The 27,323-nt window shown below is 34.8% G+C and overlaps 1 protein-coding gene across 4 annotated transcripts in view; it reads right to left on the bottom strand.

The window, feature by feature from the left end:
• Window positions 1–234: 234 nt before the first annotated feature.
• Window positions 235–27,323, bottom strand: part of Tna (Zinc finger MIZ domain-containing protein tonalli) — a 36,831-nt gene continuing 9,742 nt past the window's right edge. Inside the window, exons 2-10 of one of the 4 annotated variants that reach the window (XM_083037670.1) lie at window positions 8,642–8,947; window positions 7,684–8,010; window positions 6,762–7,413; window positions 6,144–6,487; window positions 5,633–5,833; window positions 5,364–5,539; window positions 4,799–5,288; window positions 4,458–4,688; window positions 235–4,330 (exon numbers count right to left, since the gene is read on the bottom strand). In XM_083037670.1, coding sequence (XP_082893796.1) covers window positions 4,196–4,330; window positions 4,458–4,688; window positions 4,799–5,288; window positions 5,364–5,539; window positions 5,633–5,833; window positions 6,144–6,487; window positions 6,762–7,413; window positions 7,684–8,010; window positions 8,642–8,731 — 2,646 coding nt within the window. In that variant the 5' untranslated portion in view covers window positions 8,732–8,947 and the 3' untranslated portion in view covers window positions 235–4,195. The remainder of the gene's footprint in view (window positions 4,331–4,457; window positions 4,689–4,798; window positions 5,289–5,363; window positions 5,540–5,632; window positions 5,834–6,143; window positions 6,488–6,761; window positions 7,414–7,683; window positions 8,011–8,641; window positions 8,948–27,323) is intronic. The other 3 variants (XM_083037672.1, XM_083037671.1, XM_083037673.1) reach the window with 3 other exon arrangements.

Genomic DNA, 27,323 nt, shown 5'->3' on the forward strand with positions numbered 1-27,323 from the left:
TTGTTCATGTACATTTACATATTCATGAACATGATAAAAACTTTTTGACTATTATTTCTGTGTTATATATTAAAATATACACTCTTTAATGCGATTTTGTAATTAAATTGGCACTATTAATGATATGAATAATTCTATTATAACATTGCTAATACTTACCCCACATTATTTTATAATAATAATATTTCGAAGATTGTCTGTTGGATATAAATAAAATTCACAATTTATTTATAGTTTATGACTTTTTTATTGAATGATTCTAACTGTTATCAAGAAACAATGTTGTGTCTGTCATACATATTTAAAAACTGGTCTTTGTATATTAAAATTTGTTGTGTGTATATAACCAATGATATATCAGAGTGTTCCTTTTTTCTTCATTTAATTCATAATGCGCATTTCCGTTTTACAGAGAGCAAACTGTAGGTCTGTTCGTTAAGTTGCAGTTCCTATTTCTTTCCTCTTATTTGCTCCCAAAAAGACCGAATATACACATCTCATTTTTTATATAGTAGTACAAAAATGCAGCAACTCATTTTTCATACAGTAGTGCAAAAAATGCAAAAGAAATCAAAACGAATAGACCTTGTGATACGGATCGATATCAATACTCATGATGTATTTGCTAAACGAACTCTTTTTGCATTTATCGAGAAATAGCAGAGAATACATACAGAAACATAAATTCTTTGACATAATTTGAGTTAAAATTCTTGGAACAGTGAAAATAAATTTGTAATATTCCTATTATAATTGTAATAGGTATTCTAAATGCAATTTGATATATATATCGTACGTTATTTAATAATGGAACTCGTGTGATTGGTGTAGCCGATACACCATGAGTCGATACGATTACATAGAATACTTACATGAAAGTACTTTGTTTCGTTATTACAACTTTCCAGGCCTTCGACAAAACAACTCTCATAATCCGCGTTTAATTTGTTCGCAGAGCATTGTAAAATGAAATTATATAGGCCTGTCCTAACGATAGATAAATAGATATTGTAATCTTAGAGCCACAGAGATTTTTGTAGGAATTTCGTTAAATAATAAACAATAATATATATCCACATTCCACATATGCAAAAAATTAATCCGCAAAAAGTAGCATATAATAATTCAACTGCCGGTCCACTAAATTAAAAAAAAACAAGATACAAGAAAATAGTCCCAATGATTGCGTATGATTTTTTGATAGTAATCTACATATTCCTCAAACACTCTGATCATGTTATGTAAATTATTATATAAATGTAACTGACAAATTCTGTTATTTACGTTCGATTTATTCACGTTCTTTAATTTCTCGCGAAATACCTATAAATCTCAACGACTCTCATAAACTAATTGTAAGACAGTGTAGTGTGTATTTTAGGGGTATTATTAGCTAGGTATAGGTAAACATTGCCTATGTACAATCGCAACAATCGCATGTTGCGTATACTACTTTTTCTTGGCAATCCTAAGTAAAGCTTACAGTTTGAATAAACTTTTTTAGGTAATTATGTTTTTTTTATCAAGTAAGTAATAATTCTATTAGAAATAACAGTACAATATTTGACTGTACTTGTTATCGTCAGCCCCATTCATCAGCCATTTACACGTTACATTCTCTAGTTTAAAGTATTCTCATACATCTCGTGTATGTTTTGGTTCTGAGAAATAATTAGGAGAATTATTTTGCTATATTATAACTGGCCAATAAGTATATATCTGCCATTTTTTCTTATATTATTATTCTATTTATCATATATACAAATAATATACAAGAGTCGCGCTTAATACAAGTAATATTAAAATCTAAATCTCAATAATAGTTGTAGTAGTTATATGAATAGAAACTTGACTGTGTTTGTCTCTAATCCTTCATTGTGCGCTAACGCGTTTTGCACACATTGGAATATAAATACATTTTTATATAAAATCTGTATAATCTATACGTGTCGCGTTCTTTAAGTATTATATATATATATATATATATATATATATATATATTCTCTTTTTAATCACAAAAGATACAAATGTTTATAACCACTACACAAGCAGGGGGCCTTGGGCGGTATCACTCTGGCAGTATCTTTTCATATATATATACGGATATATCTCTGATTTATACGTTTTAATACGACAAATCAGGTTTACCGCTAGATTGTGCAAGAAGATATACAGAATTTATTTTCGCATGCTGAATTATTGCAATTGCGATCATTCACGATCCCGTGCAAATAATAAGTTTAAGCGCGCCTGTATATAATTATTCTGCAATATATTTCTCCCATGAAAAGAGTTTTGATTCTTCTTCTCCCTATGTAAAATTTGATTATACGTGGATTATAGTGCATGATTTCTCTTAAGGCCTTGTGTAAATATTGCTATTAACTTTCTGCAGAATTTAAATCTTTCGCTCTTCACGACTGATTTATTTCCTAAAAAAATATCTTATCGAATATCATATAACGAAAAAATTTACTTAGCGGCAATAACCGATGCAATTTACCGCCGCAAATCGATAATAAAAGAATGTTTAATTGTAAAAAAGATACAAAAATATATTAACCTAATGAAAATAGTTCACACCATATAAAAATGTAATTGCGTCTAGCAAATCAATTCAAAATACACATATATTATACGATACACATCAAAATGTGAAAATAAATTCTATATGTGCAAATATGTTGATGTATTTTCAGAGGTTGACAACATTAAAAAAGCGTAGAAAACTTATCTTCCTTCTCCTCATCAAGGTTTTAAATCTTGTTTAAAATAGAAAATTGTGATGTAAAAATTTCATTAACGATAAACAAATTTTTTAAATAAAACACTTTACATATTGAATGTATGTTTCGAAATAAAATACGTATACACGTGTGATATTTCTGCAGCTAGGATTTTTTCAAAATAATAAAATTATTAGACTTTTAAAAGCACTACATAAATCAATCTCATTTCTTTCATTTTATCTTGCATTTTATATATGTAATCTATGTTTATTTTAATCTCTGGAGATACATCATATGTTGTTATTAAATTTCCAGTGTGAAGCCCGATATCCCCTAGTTTTATTCACTTCCATCTGTTCAATTACTACAATCTAAAGGAAAGGAACACTATATGCACAATATCCATCAATAGGCGAGGAATTCCCAACAGATGAATATCTTACTTACTTCGATTAAAATTATTTACAAAAGTAGGTCTGTACAGTTATCTTTCTGTTGCGACATAGGTCTATCATAACCTTGAATGCAAATAGACCGGTTTTCGAGCATAAAGATCTCATTGCATAAACAGCGAATTTAATGTATAATTAAAAAAATGTGTAAACTTTAGTCGCTGTGTTTAAATTAACAAAGAATAATTCTTCTCTCAAATAAATTAAACTAAAATTTTCTCTCAAATAATTTAAACTAAAATTTTTCATTCTTCATTAATTAGTTAATTTATCATTTATAATTTTTATAATAAAAAGTGCACGTATAAAATAAACATAGAAATATGTATTATATATAGATAAATGCACTCTTAAAGTAGATTGAAAATTATAATCATTTTTTAATAAACATTTTCTATTATCATCATGATGATTTACGACATCAACTGAGAGGATATCTCTATTACAATATGAATTATTTAAAAAATGCTGTTTCAAAATTTATTAATTCTAGAATATTTTCTTGGTTTGTTATATTGAATGGACTTATTAAAAATATATTTTTTATAATATAATATCGATAAAGAGTAAAATGCTGTTTATGCAATAATATCTTTATCGCAAGTACTAGTATGGAGTGTTATCGTTAAAAATCGTTTCTTTAATCCTAGAACTTTATCCTTAACTTCAATAGGAATATTATAATTATAATTAAGGTTATTTGTACCATTGATTAGGTGAGAGCACCTAGCCGACCCCCATAAAATTTAAATTTCTTCACCGCAAATGCTCGCATCTAATAAACTTTCGAGAAGTATTTCTCGTATTAGAAAGTCAGAAATTGGGTATTTTGCGCAACTCGTTTAAGGACATAGAATCCTGAAAAATTTGCGCAAAAATAGCCGAAATTACATTTGCAGTGAGATCTCAATCTCTCTCATCACTCTATTACAAAGTGAGAAAGGGGGGGGGGGGTCATAGTTTGATTACATCGTCACAAGATATCCACTCGCCTCTTATTTCTCCTTTTTCTCCTTATTCAAAGAGTGCCAATATGTCATCGCTGGACGAAGGATTTCCACTACTAGCGCCACTACTAGGTGGAGTATTTAGATCCGGTGGATCTAAATACGAGAGCAGTTCCATTGCGTCCACATTGTCTGGCAAGAGCTATAACAACAGATAACACGTTGTTGAATGATTTTTTACAAATATTCTTCATAATCTGATTTAAGAAATATTCCGATTTGTCGCAACAGATATGACGCGACTATTTGACACAGTACAATATACTTACATTTAATGCCTCTTGACCGGTACCTTCCCCGTCTATAACTGCAGCGGGATCGAAATTTAAATCCGATGGTATGTCTGTCGTGGTGTCATTTATATTCGTATTGCCGGAAGTGTTATGATTTCCTGTGGATTCTTGCGATGCAGGCGGAACACTCGGTGGACCGCTGGCTCCACCAGCCGGTGTATGAGGGGTAGATTGCGGAGTGTGTGGCGTATGCGGAGTATGTGGCATCTGTAATAATATATATAAACAACGTCATATTTAACATTGTCAGCTTTTGTCATCATATTTCCTTGCATCACTATTATAATTAGTACAATCGATATTTCAACGAAACATACCTGATCATTGAGCGACTTCTCCATAGCATTGAGAGGATCTAAGGAGTTAACGGATTCATTTAAGTGTGACAGTGGACCCGCACCACTGACATAATCATTATTGCCGATAGTATTTGTCCCAGAGTTTATCTCGTATGTTCCACCCGACGTATTCCTGTGGTTTATGCTATTATTCGCGTAAGGGGAAGATGCGCTGTTCATCATCGAGCCGCTTACGATACTGTTCATATCGGGCGGTATGTAAGGACTCATAGCTTGATTCATGTCCCAATTGTTCATAGTCGGCATATTCATACTACCCGGCGACATAGCCTTGGTCGTTCTTTTACAATCGCTTTCTTCCTCGGACTTAATAGTAGTTAAGTTCTTCGTTGGTTTCCAATTAGCGAGCGCGTCTATCGTCACCTCGTCAACTTCCGCGGTATTTAATGTATTCAAAATACCCCACATATATTGATCAACTTCTAAGCCTTCTAGCTGCGCAGGTTTTCTGTAAAGAACATGCAACAATTTATTTGTGTTCATTTTTTTCCATCAGAATTTTCACCGATTTAGTCATACTTACGTGCATACTGGACATCTCCAGCTACCTCGCTCACAGTTTAATTGCAAATATGATTCCAAATCGAAACACTGTATATGCTTGCACTCGTGTCCTCTAGCTGGCAGTGTAATACGTTTGAAAGTGATAGGACATTTTAAAGGTACCTGCACATAACAAGATGCGCATGACTCTTCTCTCTTGAATCATAATTAACATATCACATTAGAATTTCGGAATTAAATAAAAAAAAAACCTGCAAATCAAAAAGCAATTGTCTTTCTAAATCTTACCTTCAGTGCTGTTTGTTCCACTACATCTTTGTCCGACTGTATACCATTATTCAATGTGTTATTGAAATTCCTTTTGATTTTCGATACACAATGTTCTGCTGGCAAGAGTCTTTTACGTAATAATCCATGTAGTACACTGCGCACACTGGGCCGATGAACCAATTGAAGTACGAATAGATGTGACTGCAAAGTACAGTATATCTACATACAAAAACAATGTAGCAAACCATAAAAAGAAAAGGAAAAAAACAAAAAAAAAACAAAAAAAAACAAATTAAACAAATTAAAAAGAAATAAATATTTATAAAAATATAATAAATAAATAAATATAAAATAAAATAAATAATAATAGATGATAAATAGATGATGTATATTATAATATATTTGATTAAACACATAAAAGTGGTTAGTAATATGAAACGAAAACGTTCCCGAACATGCCGAGAGAATATCTTTGTATTTCCAAATTACGTAAACGCCATCATTTAATTATCGATGTCCTCGAACTTACACAACAACACGCGGATACGGTAATCTGTATTGTGTTCCTTCCTGGCTGACAGACGTCCTTCAAGTAGAGGGGCTTGTGGGAAGTCTTGTTCTCCCCGCGATCGATCACGAGAGGAGTCGCGTTAACGGAGACTTGCACACTCGCCGGCCAATTCGTACTCATTTGCCTGTCCTCATGGTGGAAACACTTGAGCTGTAGCTCAAGATCCGACCGCCACGCTAGCGTTTGATGTACGGTGGGCTTCAGTTGAAACACGTGATTGCTAACAGCCAAATTGTGCTCTAGGCGGAAGGGCGGAAGAATAATGCCATCTCTCACGGGGAATGTTAGTCTCAATTCATCATCTGGAACAAACGATAGGATTTGCATATATAAGCGCGCGTTATCTATTTTACTTAATATAATAAACGTTATAAAATATGTACAAAGCTTCACTGCTTTAAATCCAACACAACAAAAATGATCTCTCGTATAATTGAAAAATAGAAGAATGAATATTATTCTCTGATTATCTGTATATATCCCCTTCATTAATGTAGACCTACACTTATAGAAGAATATCCATATAATTTATGTGAAAAAAAAAAACAAAAAAAATAGTTCTAAATATATGCTTACTTTGAATATTGTTCGACGATTTCATTTCGTTGAAATTAGGCTTGATATCCGGATTCGGGCTGATGTAAGGCGGCATGCTAGTGGCGGGTGTTAACGGAGGCGTCGGATTGCCGGGAATGGGACTGTGCTGATAATTCACATTACCCCCGTTCGTCGATCTCATCGACGCTACATCCTGCTGATATTGACTGGTCGCTACGGTGGACGCGCCGTACGACGCGTTACCACCACCATATCCCGTGTTCGATTGATGACCGACGAATTGATTGCCAACGGAGGTGGGTGGGACCATGCAAACACCGGGAACGCCGTTACCGCCGTAGTTATATTGGTTCGCGGCGGCCGTCTGAGACGCGGTATTGTAAGCCGGTCCTGTTTGCCTCATATTCGTCGCTCGTATCATTGCGCCGGGCCCGAAACCCGCCGCCGTAGGATGCATGTTTTGCATAGGCTGATACTGCTGCTGAAAGGTCGGCCTCGCCGCGGTAGGATAGTTGTTCGGGTATTGCGACGCTGTCATGCCGTTGAAACTCTGCTGCATAGCCGCTGGATTCTGAGTCGGGTACGGAACCTGCTGTCGCTTTTGCGTCATGTGCATGCTCGGGTTCGGGTAGGGCGCTAGTCTTCGCGGGTAGCCTTGATGCGGCTGAGCCTAAAAGCACGAAAGTGTATACATTACTGAGATTCGTTCCAAAGGAGCAAACAAAATCAAGTTAAAAAGACACAAGTTAAAAATAATTTAAGTGTGAAAAATGACGATGCAAGATCTTATTTCAATAATAAGTAATACTTCATGCAGCAGAGAGTATAAAAGTAGAAAAATCTGACTCATGAGTTGTCTTTTAAGGGATCATGCGGTATAGAACAAAAAAACTGCAGTTAAATATATTTAGATTGCCTAGATTGGATCGTTGATAAATACCTGCATTTTGTTCATTTGCATATTGTTGGGTCCCATCATGTTGTTCATGGCGATGTTACCCATATTGCTCATGGAGTTCATGGGTGTCATTCCGCTCATAGCATTCATACCGTTCATACCGTTCATGCCTCCCATTGTCATAGGATTCATCGAGTTCATGCCATTCATACTGTTCATCGAATTCATGGAATTCATAGTATGCATCGGGCTCATCGTGCCCATGCTGTTAAAGTTGTTCATCGCGACTGGCCCCATTCCTGCCATTGGTCCTCTTTGGCCGTACCCCAAATTGTATGATTGGGGGGGCATTCCATGTTGGCTCTGCATCTAGTAGTAAAGATCGACACATTTTTATTTAGAAGTTCATCGAAGTTTTAAACGAAATAAAAATCACTTCACGCGAAGTATTTAAACGCGATATATTTTATTACGGGATTACAAATTCATTTTCTTAGTAGTAGTTTTGTTCAATAATATAATTTAATAAATCATAATAGAAACTATACTCAAAACTTCACCTTTTAGAATATTACCAAATTTTTATTGAAACAAAAAATCTGAATACTTAAAAGTACTTATAATTCATAAACTATATTATTCCATTTCTTGAAAATTCTGCAAAAAAATTACTCATCATAATTGCATCAACAAGATTGCATACATAAAATAAAAAAAATTTTTTAAATATCTATAACATGGATTATTCCTTCAACATTTTTTTTAAACAAAGTATCAGAATAAAATGTAAATTCTCCTTTTTACATATTTTTCTTTTAATTTTACTTAAAATAAAAAAAAAGAACGAAGAATGGAAACATTTGTAAGAAATCTTGTCGATTTCATCTCAATTCGCTCATCTTGCTATATTCTAAATGATATAAACGTCCTACGCATGAATCAAGATTCTCCCTAAAATAAATGTTATTGATAACGTTATGAGAGCTAGTCAAACATTTACTTGATTGAATTGCGCGGGGATATCCTGGCGGTCCTGCATGGCCACCACGCTGGCAGTGGCGGTGGCCGTAGCGGAGGCAGCTGCTACCATCGCCGCGACACGAAGTGGCGAACCACCCCTCCCGTTTTGGGGTGGCACTGTGCTATGATAACCGGATGATAACGGCTGCACCCCGACGCCGATCGCCGCCGTTGTTGATAGGGTCGTATCACCACCAATCCTTTGAGAAAAAGGTTTCTCTCTCTGCCTCTATACACGACGACCAACCTTCACGAGGTAGATGCGAACGCGCGGCTTATTGGCGCACTGAAACAGAGAAAATGACTCATCTTAACCCTCCGTGAGATAAAATTATCTTTTTGGAGAATCACGTTGCGTATGTGTGTATGTATTGATGATCGTAATAGAAATAACTATGTGTTAGAAACTGCGGAGTTGGCGTATCCAGTTGAATAGTAAAGTATGGTGCAAGCATACGATTGACGTTTCAACTCTATATTTTAGTCCTTTCTGTAGAACTTCAATACCAATATTTTATATATTTAATATAGAACATCAATGTATAAATGGTCAATAGTAAAAAATATGTAGGAGTTATCGAAATCAATCATTTTAATATTTTTAAAAACATCGAATTTTCACTTATCGAGTTTTTTGCAATAAAAATTAAATATAAAATATATATTATATAAAATAATTGTATATATTAATGCATTTAATTAACTGCATTTATGCATAATTAAATGCATTTAATTAAAAAGTATTAGCCTAACTTTAATACTAAGCAATGACAGAGATTAATGGTTATTATACAACGTCAACATTTAAAATGATCGGATTTACAACGACATAATGCGCAATGAATGATAATACATCGTCAATCATGCTGCCAAGAGTTTAAATGGCAGTATGAACTTTTGCATTTGCGACAAAAAAATGGTTACCATTTACCAAGATCATACTCATGCAATCGATTCTTGCTAGGAACGAATAGATTTCCGCCAATCGATATATAGTCTTTGGCGTATGGCACGCGATCTTTATTTCATAATCGGCAACGTAATAATAACACATACTAGAATCATTCACGATACTTGAATAATTTGGGAAGGTCAGATTTCTTGTTCGATATCTCCCTTTGTGTAAATAAATTTAAATTTATAACAGCTGTGTATACAATAAGAATTGACGATTTTCGCGAAACCGAACGTATTTGTATTTCATCACAATTATATATTTTTTTCACGAATTTAAAGTTAAGTTCTCTCATAATGCATGAGAAGACAGAGAACTTATTTTTTGATACTTTTGAACGTTCGTACAAGTTGTAACTTGAAAGAATGACTTTTCAAATAAGTAAGCTGTGTTTATAATTAATTCTAATAGTTTTAAATGATAAAATTCTAAGAAATAAAATAATAATTTTCTCCACATTTACATAATTTCAATAATATAAAAAATAATCAGTTCTTATAATCAGTGTAGTCGCATTCGTTTATCTAATTGTTATTTCCAACGCCGTTTCATCGTAGCATCGATATCGCGTCGACAATGATTCGAATGAATAAAATTATCGATATGTTTCTTTTAAAAAAGACGACCATCCCTATAACGCGTACGTACCCTGAAGGAGCGGAGCCGAACCCCGGTCACATATTCCCAGCTGGCCACGCTGCGGCGCGTATAGGCCCCCATTGCTTTTCTGTGGGAAATGCACGTGCTCGCTATTCACACACCGCGCCGCGTCGTGTCGCGCGCGCGTTCATAATACGTGCCTTACCCCGCACATAGGCTGCCGCAAACACGGACGGCCGTGCGAGAGAACCCGGCGGGAAGCGGGAGTTCTTCCACCGATGCACGATTTCCGATGGTCTCGGACGTTACACCGCGCCACAGGATACTCGTACTTTGCGAGGAGGCTCGTCGCGAACACGAGGAAGCGAAAAGAATGGGATACGCCCGAGTAAGCACTTGTATTCGGGGCAAACATGTATATATACGCTTTTTAAATCACGAGAGATCATTTTTGCTACTCAAAAATTTCCGAAATTTTCGAACATTGTTTTAAATTGAAATTTTTATCTGTCCCTCTTAATTGCGCGAAAATAGATATTTTTTTAACGGTAGTAAATTAAAAGATCAAAATGATTTTTTGGAGATAGAAAAGACTCTTCGAATTTATTGTACCATCTGCGAAAAAATGCTAGAAATATCGAAAAGGAATTATTACGATTACATTATAAAGCAACAAATTTTTAGAAAAATTCAAATAATGAAAAAAATATACGGCTGAGAAAAAAAATACTACAGTTTCAAAGGACATTATAACGCAGAGAGGAGAGACCTGTCTAGAAGGGTCCCCTCCAATTGAAATGTTTGGATCAATAACATAAGTCATACGAGCATATTGAATAGGTAGAAGTTTTATACGACTTTCTCTCACACGATCCATGTCTATTGCCTCGAGAATCTATCCTCTGAAAGGAACGAAATGCATCGTTGCAAACTCGAAACGCAAAATGCAGTCATCAACACATTCGAGTCCAATTACGAATGCATTTTTTTTGTCACATATGCGCACCGCGTTTTTCGCGAATCGCGACAGAAATTACTGGCCGCGACCAACAGGTTCCCGGGAGTGTGCAGCAAGCCAAAAACTGTTGCATGGTAACACTATAATAAATGTTGCCAGAGAGACGAGACCACGCGTGTCTTTGCGATATCGGCTTACCACGTGCGTACGGTGAATTTTGTACCTGTTCGTAGACACCCCGTAATATTGGCTTTGCGCAAAAGCATAAACGCGTCCTTATCTGACGTTTCTTGATTATTTTTCGCGCATAAACTTCCACGTGAATCCGCGAGATTACATATCAACCCACACTTATTCGTACATATCGTGTACAAATCGCACATCGAATGTCTTCTTGATCACAGATATTGGAAAGCTAAGAAAAGTAGTGATTTTAATCACAATTAATATGTCGATGGTTATGAAGTTGTTGAACGTTGATAAAATTGACTCTCTGTGATCAATAAATTAATCTTTGTTTAAAAAAAAATAGATAAGAAAACCTTGCTCTCTTTTCAGATGTACTTATATTGCCAATATATGTGCATACAATACGTACATCGTATCATATTGTGTATTTCGTAACAATATAATAATTCGTAACAATATATTTCATAGATTTAACATAATAATTTTAATTAATATTTATGACAAATGAGATATAATAGGAATAATTTTTTTAATATTATCGAAAAAATTGTTCCATGATGTAATATTATGTATGTATATATTTTGTTTATATCTCCAAATATATTTTTTGCTTCTATCTATATAACGGCGAGTGAGATTGGAAAGTAACTCGGATTTTAAATCGAGAGATCTCACTCACAGACTCGCTTCCACTCACTTGAACTTAGTGTACTAACACTCTTTAGTCGCTTGAAAGCAGTTTTCTTATGCTTAGTCATTATACTTTCTCTGTGCACGTTTTTTTTTAAATTTAATTCAACACACTCGCGCAAAGTGATACAAGAGTAATCTATTTAATACGCCCTTTAGATTAATTAAGTTTGAGGGGAGAAATATATTCCTCTGATCCCAAATTCTTTAAAAGTTTTTATTACAAAAAATATCATTTGAAAAACTTTTATAAGTATAATTGCGGATTTATAATGATGCATTCAACTAATTTACATTTTAAACAAATGTGGCGCAATCAATTATAAGAACAATGGGATTGTTGAAAGTAAAGTAATCGATCAATTCGATAAGATATTGATTTTCCATATGTTTTTCGAATTCCCTGATAAGATAATGATCTCTTCTGAAATAATAAATCTCTCTCTTTATCTCCTCTAATGAAAAATTCGAATATTCATGTATTCTTCAGACGAATATACACATCTCGTCCTAATTTGAATTTTATTTGTTATGTTACAGATCAACGTGGCTTCAATGCAATCAACTCCGCTGTTGTGCATCGACCGGTGAGTTTATTATTTTTTCACAAGGTAACGGTTTTGTAAATATTAGATTGTGTGAAGATATGTAGATCTAGATTGTAGATTGTGTAGACTGTAGATTTTGTAGATAGTTCCGTTACCTTAAAATGAATGGATTACCAAAGAAACTTACTTGAGAATATGATAAAGGTTAAGAATATGATAAAGATTTTAGAAAAGGAGAAGAAACATTTTATAATATATAATATATAGTATATTTAACCTAATTTATTTTATAAAGAATTAATTAAAGTTAACGAGATTATTCGCCGCCTTATGTTCACAACAGTCTTATCTGCACTTGATAATTATTAATAGAGTGCTCGAAGGGGAATCGATATCTCGAGTATATATTTAATCGAATCTTTCGAATGTGCCGCGCGTCTAATGGATTAACGTTGTCGCACTCGTCGTCGATAGAAAATCGTGTCTATTTCGTCAACTTTTTAAGAGCACCGTAAATCAGATGTTTTGACAGGTTTTACTATCGGTTTGTTTCACAGGTAACAGATTGACGATTTATTTTACCTCTATCGCGTCCAAATACGATAAATAAATGTGCGCGCGATGAAATGCGCGAGGATAAACAAAATCGGGTTCTTGTTGCGCGAACGAAGCAAACATGCAGCCATATCCAGACGCATATGTCAATCGTTTGCAAAGCAATTTTTTTATTATATACGTCCGCGAGAATTTAAGAGAGCCCCCTCCCCCCTCTCTCTCTTTTTCGCCACAGATTGGCACAAAGGAGGTTCTCCGTACACGCGTTGTCCTCGAGACGCGATTATGACGCTCGAACAAAAACAAATTTAATAGCCTCTCCGTTCAATACGGCGTGGCGGGTACGAGAGCACGGATACACACGCACGTATATATGCGTATCCGTGATCTACGAAGAGGGGGCGAGAATCAGGGACGCGTTCAACAGTCTAGGAAAATGTTGGGGAGAGACCGATCGATCGGTTAACACGTGCGCTTTAAATGTTTGGGAACTGCATACAAAGTATTCGCAGCGATGATCACAATAAGCGACGTTGCTAACGAGACTCGATAGGTTCGTAAAAACCAAATAAAAAAGCGGTTTTAAACTCTCTTTTATTATCTTGATTTACCGATATTCAACTTTACACAATAATTTACTTGATATTCTGATCTTAGCAATCATTTTGCGCAATAAATCAAAAACTAATTTTTTCGCGTGAATTTACAAAGGTTTAATTTATAAATGCAGTTCAAAATTTAAAATGTTTCTCTCGATATTGAACTTTTATTATCAATTGACAAGAGAGCTGACACGAGAATTGGATTTGTAATATCGCGAATAAACGCGTCCATTATTGTATCTTATATTATTGTTTGAATTATTGCAAACGTTGTATGCGCACAGTTTTATCGCATTCGATAAATGCATTGACCTGTCCTGTATACTCATCACTCTCCCGTGTCGATGTACAACATTTTCGATTGGGCGAAATAATTTTTGCCCAATCGCGTCCAGCGTATAATATTCCGTTTGTCACCCGTGCATGTTCGACGTTTATCCTCCCCAATCTGCCGAGCAACGTAGGGCGCGCAACGCAGTGCACGCGTTTTTCGTGCGTGTACAACATACACGCGTACAAGAAAAGACATATACATATACAAACGTCCAGATATAGCGCGCACAGAGAGAAGGAACGATTCGGAGGTTGACGTCATTCACGTCCCACCCCCTTTAAATTCATGCTGAATACGACCGACCCAGCCTCTGCCTTTTCCCTTCGTTTCTCTTTTCTCTTCCCGCTGCTGCTTTCCGCCCTCTCCGCTTCTCCGCCGCTCCATCATTCGATGGTAGAAGAGAGAAGGAGTGAAGAAGAGAAGGGGGGAGGAGAGTGAACCCCTCTGTGGATCCCGCAACGGGTTTCTATTCTCGGATGTCAATATTTCGTCAACTAGAGCCCACTCGGCGCGCAACAAAAGGCTCCGGGTACAGCCGTTGCCGTGGCCGTGTGAGAAAGAAAGAAAATAATAGCGTGCGTGTATATATGCGTTTTATAAGAGGATGCACACGGAGGAAATGCGCGCCCGCGCGCGCAGGGGGATCGTCGGGGGTACCAAGAGCCCCCCCGAAATTGCGTAAGGGCGAAGCATATATACGTGCGTTAAAGCATAATTCTCCGCCGGAGTGTGTTTATATATGGTGTTCGCCAACGAGCGTTGAAATATCTTCTGCCGATGGGGAAAAATACAGGGACGATAAAGAAAAAAAATGACAAATAAGGATAAATGACACATCAAGATTGTAAATATATATTAAATCAAATTAAATGAAATAATAATTTCTCGAACCTCGGAGATTTTCCGAGATCTAATTGACCTTATTCTGTGAATAGTTGGTTCTCGATATACTTGACGTTGCATACAAATTATTTCTCGCTCTTCTCTTCGTGAAATTTTGACATTTGTCAATTTTCGATCGCAAGACGTTTAAACGTCTTTTATACTATCGGATTATTAAGCGAATCGATTGATTATTAACACATAATTATTGCTTCGATATCGAAGAAACGTGGGGAGAAATTTTTCAGGGATCAGAATATCCAAGTCTTTGAAATCGATTCACCGCGGCGTTTCAAACGTTTCGATCGACGAAACGCGTGGATGACGAAGAAGGCGAATAATATCGCACGCCGGAGAATCCTTGTACGAGATAAATAAAACGGGCCCCTCTCTTTCTTACACAGTCGTCGCGTCGTCGTCGCCGACACATAATAGCCGCGTTCTCCTCGGCCGCACTCGCGTATAAACTCGGTTTTAAGGTGAGCGAGTGCGAGCAACATCGTCTTCGAAATATTGGGAGCCTGAGGCATTAAAAGCCAGCGTAAGATGTGTCTTGTGTCAAGATAAAAAAAATTCTCTTATGAGATGCAATGATTTAAAAATAAATAGAGATACCCTTAAAATAAAAATAAAAATCTATCTTTGCAAGAAAAGTGTTTGTACAAGAAATTCTGTTAAATTTAATAGAAATGTAATTATACACTAATAATAATAATTTAAATCTGCCAATTGTTATAATATCTTTATCTCGTACATCATACTCCTCGACACAATTATTTCTCGATACTAAGTTAGCTATTTTATGAAGTAGCAAAGAAAACACCGTGGCAAAAAGCAACTTTCACATGATAGGGCCCCCGTGATGCAGGGGCCCCGAGGGCACTCGCACCGTTTTCACGTGCTAGAAGACGTTACTGAGCGCGAAAGAGAGGAAGGATGGGGGGATCGAGACGAAAGGGGGAGGACAAACGAACGGCGGATGCTGATCGCAACACTTCGCTAAAATCAGGACAACGACGAGGAGGATGAGAAACGGGGATTCGAGAGGGCCTCGAGAGAGATGGAGACGAGACCGTTGAGACATCGAGACCGCGACACGTAAACAGGAGCGAGCGGCGCCCGAGGTCGACTCATGACGAGAGAGAATCGTGGGAGGATTCTCTTTCTCCTCCCTTTTCTTGCTTTTTTTTTCATCCGTCCGCAGTGTGGGTGGGATTAGAGAGGTGTGGAGGGCTATGGGGAGAAATGAAACTCAAGGGAGGGAGAGAGGGCTTTGATCTCTGCATCGTGTCGTTATTTTCGGGCGTATCATCGAGACAAAAAACATTTTTGCAGGACGTCTCTTTTGTGGGCCGACAACGTTACCTGCACATCATCCGGAGAGAAGAGACGTTCTGTTCTGCTCTCGTCTCCGGAATGCGTGCTGACGCATTTCCCATTAGGCTTCATCGATTAAGTGTCGCAGTAGGTTACACAAATTCCGACCTCTCTGGTTATCTTTAATTCTTGTTATCGAGTGAATCGATATATTCAATTGCTTGCGACGAGGGTTTTGATAATTATCTTTAAAACAATTATGGAAATAAGAATATAAATTGATCAATATCCCGTCATTATACAATGTTTGGCATTTCGCAAAGTTTTTTAATATACGATCCCTCCGATTAAAAAAATTATATAAATCTGAGAGAATTTTCTTCCATTTTATGATTAAAATAATTTGTATACACACAATTGTCAAAAACATTACAATAATTAATTAAAAATATAAATTAAAAGATATGTTGCAGTTTATAACAAAGTTCTATTTAAGAATTATATCACAAGTTTTAGAATTAATTTACATAAAATTCCGTATATATTAATTATGCATATAAATATATAGAATAGTACTTAGATGCAGAGAAAGAACATCATAAATAAAATGCCTCAGAAATGTCATCGTAAATACGAGAGGATTGCATATTCGTATATGGACATGGTATATGTACATTTCGAAATAACGATCGAAAAAAAGAGAAACACCGATAGATTATCCTGTCGTCGCAATACCAAACTAGGCGTGAAAATCGCGATACGATGTGGATACAGATCGTTACACATGTGTAGGTGCATTGAGGTGGACATAATAGGCCGTGGCTTTAAGCGACCTCGATATAGCATTTATCATCTTCGAAACTATAATATTATCGAGAGAGAGAGAGAGAGAGAGAGAGAGAGAGAGAGAGAGATATCTATCAAAACATTACCTATCTTAAAAAATCAAGTTTCGATCACTTTTTTATATACAATTTTTTTGCGATTCTGCAGAATACTATTTAATATATATCGTGGTCGAATCAATCATTGGTTCACGTACTTTGCTCTCTTTGTAATTGTAAGACACATCGGTCCGAAACAGTCGTTCAATTCGAGGAAGCTGATTGAATGTCACTTGGCAAATTTAATCACGTGTTGAAGAAGCGCTTTTAAATAACGATGCAAGTCGTAAAACGCGATTCGATCGAGGGAGCTCTAAGTAATTTTGAATTACTGTGAGCATGAGCGTCACCTAATGAGATCTGTCGTCATTATCATAAATAATCTCCTTCTTGGACATCCTCGATAGCATCGATTCGAACGAGTTTATTCGCGGGGAAAGGGACGTCGACACACACAAGGCTTTTCGACGGATGTACCTCTCGCTCGGTAGGTCACACAGAGCCTTCCAAGCATTACACGAAGAACGTACTTGCAATCAGGTTAGCGGCGCATCTGGTGCGAGACCAGCGCGCGAGCCAGTAAATACGGGACAATGCGATGAAAATTGGTGGAACTTTGGTTTTAGCACTGACACCATTCTATTGTCCTACATTGATCGAACACGTGCGTATTATGAGGAACGAATGGGTTAGATAATAAAATCTTTGTAGAATTTTTAAGGACTTGAAATGTAATACTGTTGCATTTTCTTAGTTATATAACAGTACTATAATATTGTTTAAGTTATACAGAGAATAGGAAATTAATGTTATAATATCGTAATGCAAATCACAAAATCTCTGCTTGTCAAAAAAAATTAAAATTAAACACCTTTCTCTATTTTGAAAAATTATTTCTTTTTCGTAGATAAATAATACTACTTGATAGTAAATAACAAGGAATATATTCCCACTTTCATGGCTAGTTTCAAGGACTTAGAGATCTATCATTTTTCAAGTTGCGCAATCTGGAGATGTGTTATTTTATAAAACTACATTTGGAGCTACCGATAGGGCATTAACTCCTATCCGAAATCTTATCTCGAGAGTACCTCAATAATAATCGTGTAAAGACAAGCAATGATTTTGGAATATCTGAATATCTTCGAGAGATATCGTATTGAAAATCGTTACATCTAACAATAAGTTGAACTTAAGTTCAACGAACGTGCGGCCTGTATGAATGCGCGCTGTCTATGCAGTTAGCGCAGAACTAAAGATCGATATATTGTCTTTCTACAAGTACCTATATATCGTAATGCCTAGCCCCTATTATTCTGTTCTCGATCGACGACGACTATATTCTTCTATCCTTCTCGTCGCCGAACCTCGCGCGCGCCATGAGAAGATTCTGTCATTCGCAACAAATACTCGTGGCATTTCGAGGTGACGAGGATAGATTTTTCCCTGGTTGGTTCGCTCGAAAAGGTCGCATGACAAAATACCTTGAATATGAACATCCGCCATAAACGCGTAAACGTATACTCGATGTATATACATATGTATGTGTACACGTGTACGCCTTATCTGCGCATTTGTCATACGAAGATCTCTCCGGTTGCCTCAAAGTGTGTATTAAGCGATCGGAACCGCGTATTTGAATGATTAATTTATCATTTCGATTGTATCGGCGTGCGTCAAATCGATACGTCGATACGCAATAATGCATCGACACAATCGACTTTTCAGTGAAAATTTATACACGCTGTAGATAAAAAATGTCGTAAGAAATTATTCTAAAAATATCACAATTTCTGTATTATTCAGTATATAATGTTGCGTATTGCTTTCTCAATTAATAATCACATATGATTAATAATTGCTAACTTAATGAAATGCACGTATTGAACATCTTATTTTTTTATTCCGCGAAATTTTCACCTTGGGCATTATGTGTTTGTAATGCTAATATTTGAAATAATATCATTATATCAGTATACATCAGAAATCTTTACACACGTGTGCTTTTATTCTGAATATTATTTTAATAATTTTTTGTGTAATAAAATCTCGTGCATTCCACATTCATTTTTACGTTCGCTCGCGGTAGATTGGACAGACAAAAATCACGAGAATCAGAAAGAAAGGCAAATTTCATTGCTTTATTATTGCAGAAGAGAAATACTTTTCCCTACAACTTTCCTGTTTTGACACGATCGAAATTCTTTTTACGGTAACACGTGCGGCACATAAGGCCATGCCCGTGTAAAAGCGGAAATAACATCTGCTCGCAACAGATAGGAGAAACCGAAAACTTATCGAACGCGACCGCAAGACGTAAAACGCACGGTGACTTCCTTCCTTTCGATTCTACAAGCAGGAAAAGAGCGAGAGAGGCTTAACGTATAAAACGACGATTAAAATTATGAGAACATCTGCAATCAATCATATCAATATAAATCATATTTATAATTTTTACTTCCATATTAATTTCTAAAGAGTTTTGATTTACGTTCCGCGAAGCGAGCTGATTTTATCTTTAAGATAGCATAGCGCAATTAAAAATTATTAATAATTAAATCAGATTAATAACAAACGAGTAATTAATGTTAAATACTGGTCGTACACTGGTCATTTAAATTATAAATCAATGATACGTAATAATATAATTAATAAATCTCTACGAAATCAAATTAATAAATTCACTAAATCTCAATTATAAATTGTATTATACAATTGTACCTTGTTTATAATTGTTGCAACTGACTTCCTTTTTGAATCACGATCTAATACAAGATATGTTGAAAAATTATCGGTAGGAAAAATAAAATTACAATACTGAAATATCTTCATTCGTAATCAAACGGGTGCTGATTATCTTCATTATTCATAATGAAGAGGATACGAGAACAAACAGATTATACAACGATGCAATATGCAGCGCATCAACATTATGTAAGGGTCACAGTCCGATTCTACAACAATACTATCGGTATCCAATAATTATGACTACCAGGATACACGATGATGCACTAAAATCTAAAACGCATTGCACGCGTTACGCGATATTTATCGTGTTCTTGAAGAAAAATGATAATACATAAGCAGGTTAATTTTCTCGAGCAATAAACATTAATTAAATCGCAGGGCGGCATTAGGGGACGTCGATATTAAAATACAAAAAAATATTTCAAGGATAAAAGAAGTTTTATATTTCTCTCACGCTGTTTATTCTTCCATTATTGTGGCTGACGATCGAAAAATTATCATATTATTAATTACGATACAATTACCGTATATTTATATTATTATTATATGACAAAAATTTTGGGACGTGATGTCGGAAATTCGTTCGCGTGCTTTATCTGCGTCGAGACACTAAAGAAAAACGTTTTGCTTTATTTAATGAAACTCCTCGCGATTGTACGACAATTATATCAAAAACTTCCGACAGCCTTTATAAGAATTTCGTTAATAAGAGTTTAAATCGATTCAAAATATGAGAATTTGAATCCATTCGCTTACGATTGTATTACAAATTCGTGAATATAATTTATATTCAAAAAAACGCATCGAGCTATGTTTTGCGTATATGATATATCTTTTGCATTGGAAAAATTATGTCAATACGAGCATACGTCGTTACAAACAAATCGTCGAATAATAATTTTTGGAACCGTATTATTTTCAAATATCGAATAGAGGATTAAACGGAAGAAATTTATCAGTGATTCAACCGTGATGTAATATCCGCGCATGAAACCTTCGTCTTTTGTCTGCCAGAATATATACAAATATGTACGAATATGTCGAAATCTGTCATGTACAAATTTGCTGCGTATGTTTCAAGGCTGAAGCTGCTGCCGCATGTCGAACATGGCGCAAGAGAAAGAAATGTCTAATAATATAATTAATATATACACTGTAAAAACATATTATAGATTTATGTAACACTTATAATGTTCATGTAATTTTTACTTTTTTTTTTTTTAAAGTAAGGTATTGAATTGAAAATATTTGGTCGTATAGAAAATGTGGATGCAACAATTTATATTCTGAAATGTATACATATTATATTTTAATATTTACATTTTAAATATTTTTTTCAGTTTACAAGGGTGGCAAAAATATAAAATTAAACTTTAAAAACATTAGATAAAATCTCGTTCCTTGCTTAATTCAAAGCAGGGAATCTTATTTTAACGTATACAATTAGAGATTTAATTGAATAGATAAATCTAATATAGAAAATTTTAGAAAGTTAGTAGTGCAACAACAATAATCATCTATCAAGCTTTCGCTGGACAGAAATAGGTTTTAGCTTCATTAAAGAATCTACAGTTAATACGCAATAGTGGCGAGAGTATTGCATACAATGCAATGATTAGAAGTCAAATATATTCTTTATAAGGTCAACTATTAATTTCTTATTATAATAGCATAGAGATAATTTCCCAGATGATACATAAAAAGCATCTTATGTTCGCAACGCGGCAGCATGCGCTGGTTGTATTTATGCAAATAAAGGAGTGCACAGAGAAGGTCTGTCCTGTCAGGATTCGGAGAAAGTTGTTTCGGGGCGTTGATTGGCAGGTGACGAAATCACGGAAGCCGCCGGCCAATCGTTGCTCTGGAAACTTTCCCAGAATGCTTAACCCCTTTGGCCGTTACATAATAAATATCACCCGATCCTATTGCGCTTGTCTTACACCAACGTATTCTGGACGATGAGATAAAGGATACCAGAGCTCACCTGGCGATCTCTCGTCTCTCGCCCGTTCTCCCACGTATTTAGCTTACTAGCATCGTATACGAGCTACGAAGCACAAAAGTATAGTACAGAGAATTTTTCTCTAAATTTTTATATATTAAAAAAAGATATTTTACTTTTTTTTAATTTTGCAGCTTTGCAACGCGCATACAAGTTTTGACAAATATTCTCATTTTGGATTTAAAAAAATTTGTGAGATGAAAAAATAGTGTGATTGTTGAAATAAGAAATATTTTTAAAGATGAAGAGATCATATTTTGGACACAAGATTCGATATAAATTGATTTGAAAAATTTATGTATTTATTTATAAAAAATTTCAATTTAAAAATTACAATTGGGTGTATCAAAATATATCTATCAAACGACAAAAAAAAACGATGAAAAATGTCTGACAGAAATCTTTAACCAATCTTGAAACAGAAAAATCCGCGTTCGCGTAGAAATCGACGAAACGATAATCTCAACAATCTTGTTAGTGGTGAGATCGGGCGAGTGAGATCAGTGGGTAAGCCGAGTACAACTGGAGAGGCGCATACTTTCTTCGTCGTCCATTTATAGTTTCACGTATATACAGGGTGTCCGGTAATAGTCGCATCAACCGTCGTGTGCAGGTAGAACTAGTTAAACCGAGTAGAAAAGTCCTCTACCATTTTGCGATATTCTCAATAATAAGAGAGAAATAAATTAAAGAAAATCAGCCAATTCGCGCGATGATAAGCGTTCGGCGAGAAGAGACAGCCCACTCGGGGGTCCAGAGTTAGCGCTACTCGTATGGAGTTACTGTCTTTTGTAAAGCGCTCCTCCCCGCTTCATCGCGCGCTTAGCAACCGTGTAACATTATACTGTTTCTTTTCGCCGCATGCTTAGTAACGACATAAAACTGGGCTGTCTCTTCTCGCCGCCGTCACGCGAATTGGCCGATCTTTATTAATTAATATCTCTCTTATTATTGAGAATATCGCAAAATGGTAGAGGACTTTTCTACTCGGTTTAACTAGCTCTACCTGCACACGACGGTTGATGCGACTATTACCGGACACCCTGTATAGAGGTCTGGAAAACAAGGAAGTAGAGAGAGAGAATATGCGCTCTCAGAGCCTATAAGTTAACGTGGAGATACCGAAATAACGTCGTTTAACCGCCGACAGTGATAAAAAGGACGAACGTATGAATCGCGTAAGAAAACTTTTAATATAGTTTGTATAGCACAGTTGTGCGATGTGTTTTTATCTATGTCAGGGTTAAGCTGACTGCGTATCGCGGTAAAAGAAATGATTTCTCAACATTGATTTTATCAAGATATTTCCTTGAAAAAAGGCATCATTTACAAATAATGTATATGTTTATTACATATATTATATATATAATAAAATGTCTTTAAAAAAGATATAAATTTAAGAAACAGATAGGCTGAAATCTAGCTATAATTTCAAATAGAAATAATATAAATAAATTACATCTTTAATAAATTAAATCACATATCACACGCAAATTATTTTAAGTTTAAAATTTAAAGACTCTCTCCTTCTTTTTCTCAAATTTTTTAATATATTCTTAAAATTAATTTCCTAAAGATAAAATGTGCATTTGTTTTTCATCTAATAACTTAACAAGTAGAAAATTATAAAAATTTTATATGAAGTTTCTTCGTAGAAATAGTTGTTTCTTTCAGTATAACTTATGCTGAATGAGACTAAACACGTTCATCTAAACGCAAACAGAGACACGATCGATTCGATCCGAAGATCCTATGAAAAGTGATTGGCAATTGCGCACAGAATTCTATCAGTGGCGTAGCCTCCCCCATAAAAAATTTAAATAACAGACTTCCTGACAAGAAAGTTTAAGATGGAGTGCGAAAATTTCTAGAAGACTCTATTTAGAAAAATATCTACACGGACAGAATTTTCTCTTAGAATTTACCCTGAAAATCATGGTAATCGTGGGTCAATATGGTATGGAAAGAATTTTATGAGAATTTTTCTTATTAATATTTATCACAATAAACATAATAATAATATCTACACGTTAAAATATAAAACATGTTTGAGTAATTTTACCATGCAGTTTAGTAAAATTAATCAAACATGTTTTATATTTTATTGTGATAGATATTATTATTTTGTCCCACGATTATATATACCGTAAATTTTAAGAGAAAATTCTCTCTGCGTAATATTAAAAATTATCAATTAAATTTTGCTAGAATAAGCATTCTTTTAGCTTCGGAAAATATTGAAAAAGAATCGTAATCTGAATAATGTAAAAACTAGGCTAAAAATAGGCCTTTTATCATATTAATATATTCATGAAATATATGACATTGTTTCTATAATTAAGTTTTACAATTCTTCGCGAAATAAAATTCCTATTTCTACAACGTCAATATGTGCGAAAACAAACAAAGCAGAGAAAAAAATAAAAACTTTATTAATCGCATCCGTGGAAAGTGCAATTAGGTGACACGATAACGATAATTCTTTTTGCAGTGAAAGGAAAATGCTTCCAATCCACCGCGTGTTTCTCTTATCTAATTAGCTATGTCGAACGATGTTAATTGGCTATAATAGAGTTCGCGCATACGCACGTATAGTGGGAATGCATACATTGCAGAGAAGTGGAAAAATAAAAATGACATATAGTACTTTCGTAAAAAAAAAAATCCCGTTGAACGTTCGCGTTCGGTCGTAAAATCGTTCCTCTACGTTCCAGTGAAATTCTGCACGCGGCAAAAGCAGGTAGTGGATTTCCACCGTGGAATCATCCGTATCGTATAGAAAGTTGGGTCGCGCGCACAAGTTATAATCGGCCGATTACCGCGTGCCACGACAGCGCGCGCACGCACGCACGCGTGTAGAAATAAACGGTTAATGTACAAGGCGCGAATGACAGCCGATGGTTTACAGCCTTCGCGGTAAGGTGAGATACGTCCTTGCCACGCGCAATCGCCTCGAGCTAATCGACGCGTCCCGTTCCCGATTGTGTCGCGCGCGTTTCCCTTCCCCTCCTTCCTCACTCTTTTCGAACGCGCTGCCGCAAAGTAGCCAACCTCGGCAAATTTTTCCAATTTTTGTACAATTATCGTGTCCACTTGGTAAATGTGAGAATTATTTTAAGAAAGACGGTTTTTCTGTAGAAATTTCATATATATGAGTATGTGTGTGTAATTAAATTAAATGTTATACGTATATAGATGCATAGATAAAAAATTTTATATCTACATTAATTATGTGCACGAAAAAAGTAATATTTTTGACAACAGAGATATAAAGATTTTTGGTGAAAATGGAAAGATATTAATTTGATTTTTAAAGAAGCACACTAACTTGGCACATTTGAGTCAAAATTTGCACATATATATCCTTCTCTGATATTCTAATATTAGTATGTAATTGGATTACTGTCAATGACAAAAAGTATTTTAAGATAATGCGCGCTAGCAGCCATTTGAAATATAATTTTAATTTCATACTAGATTAATGATAATTAATGATAAATGTGATACTAACAATAAGTTAAATATTTTTATCGAGAATCTAAAGCTTGATGAAAATATTTATTAGCTCTTCTAGATAAAATTGTCAAATAAAAGATACCTATAATAAAAAGTGTACACACGAGAAACGTTTTTGATCTCTAAATAGATGTTATATAACATTAATGCTTACTTAATATTTATAAATATCAATCAATAAGGACTTTTTATACTTTATACTGTTCAATTTTATTATAAACTATATTTCTAAATTAATCGATTCAATTTTTGTTCATGCCATAGTTATATTTTTCTTGAATGTGCTTTGTTCACGAAAAGATAAATCGGCAGGTGAAAGTCTGAGTGTGTTTACACGAGTAAAAGTTAATATAGAAATTATATTATAATATAATATTATTCTTTGCTTGTCAAAACGTCGAATCGTCGATAGCCTTGCAGTGAATTCTTATCGCGCGAAATTTTATGTCTTGCCTTCGGAACGTCGCGTAATTGCGCGGTTGACGTTTTAAAGTGTAACACGGGTGTGCAGGCACGCGCGCGGCGACAAAACGTGCATACAATATACGCGACGTGAATGACAGTCCATAGTTAAATCAGCGTCGTGATGCACGATCGCTTTTAATTAATTAATATATTTCGATTTACATGTTTAGTCATTATTTTTAGAATAGATAGACCGAACGATAGATCAACATTCACCTGTGGATCAGGGTAAAATGCGGAGTATCAGTTGCAAAGGATTTAATTTCATAAATATGATTGATATAACGATCAACCAGCGACCAATTTTGTCAGAAATCGGATACTGACTCGGTGAAATATCGAACGAGTACGAATAAATATGATTATTTGTTTGCGATATATATATATTCACGAAAATAGAGGCGATCAATAATACATTTTTTTTTAATAATACAGTTTTTTTTTTAAATACATCCGCTTAACTGATGATATAAAATTATTGAAATAATTTATATGAATAAGACTTTTATTTTAGAAGAAAATAGATCGCATAACAAATAACTAATCATATAATAAAAATCACCGAATAAGATGTTTTCTGATTGCCTATTTCTTGCAGTTAGTTCCTGAATGGCTAATATTATATTTTTTTTCCTACTTATATTATACTTTGTTTTTCTATTCCTGGTTTAAAAAACATAAACAAAAAGAGTATTTGCATCGCAAATTGTCGATGTCATCGCGGTCAACGCGGCCAATTCGAATTTAGAGTGCGAAGCAAACGGTGGACGAGTCTCGCAGTCTCGTCCTCATTATGCAACGGACAATTATGAAAGTTTAATTACACCTCACCTTGAGCGCGCGTGCGAGAATAAAACGTTCGAAGGCTGCTGCCGGGCTGTTCTCTCAATAGTCGGTAAATAAATGTTTCATAAGCCCAACCAGCGAATTTCGACGCCCGTGTATGTTTACAATTTGCGCAAGCAAGTCTTTAGAATGAGTGACAATCTTTATTTCCGAACTTTACGTATTCCAAATAGTGTCATAGTGTAACTAAAAGTAAGAGCTGCTAAAATTCTAAAATTCTATAGCATATAACGATTAAAATAAAAGAAATCGAAGCGTATAATTACAGCTTTATATACATATATCATAGAAATCATTTGAAGTATTTCTTCGTATTATTTATGTATAATTTGACAATGTTTGATCAAAACGAAACATGTCATGTAAATTTCAACAAAACCATGTATTTTATTTTGTAAAAACTTGAAATTTTTCTTGTAAATGACCCAATTATTCACTTATCATTTTTACGATAAGGATGATTTTTCATCAGATTTTTTAAAATTGCATATTAAGTTAATACAGAGATTTTTTGCCTGAAAATTCTTATATTTCTTTTATTATTTTTTTATTTGATTTCTCATAAATGTGC

The sequence above is a fragment of the Prenolepis imparis genome, unplaced genomic scaffold (assembly GCF_030444845.1).
Source record: "Prenolepis imparis isolate NDT839.2.m4 unplaced genomic scaffold, iyPreImpa1.0 SCAF_5, whole genome shotgun sequence".
Taxonomy (NCBI): domain Eukaryota; kingdom Metazoa; phylum Arthropoda; class Insecta; order Hymenoptera; family Formicidae; genus Prenolepis; species Prenolepis imparis.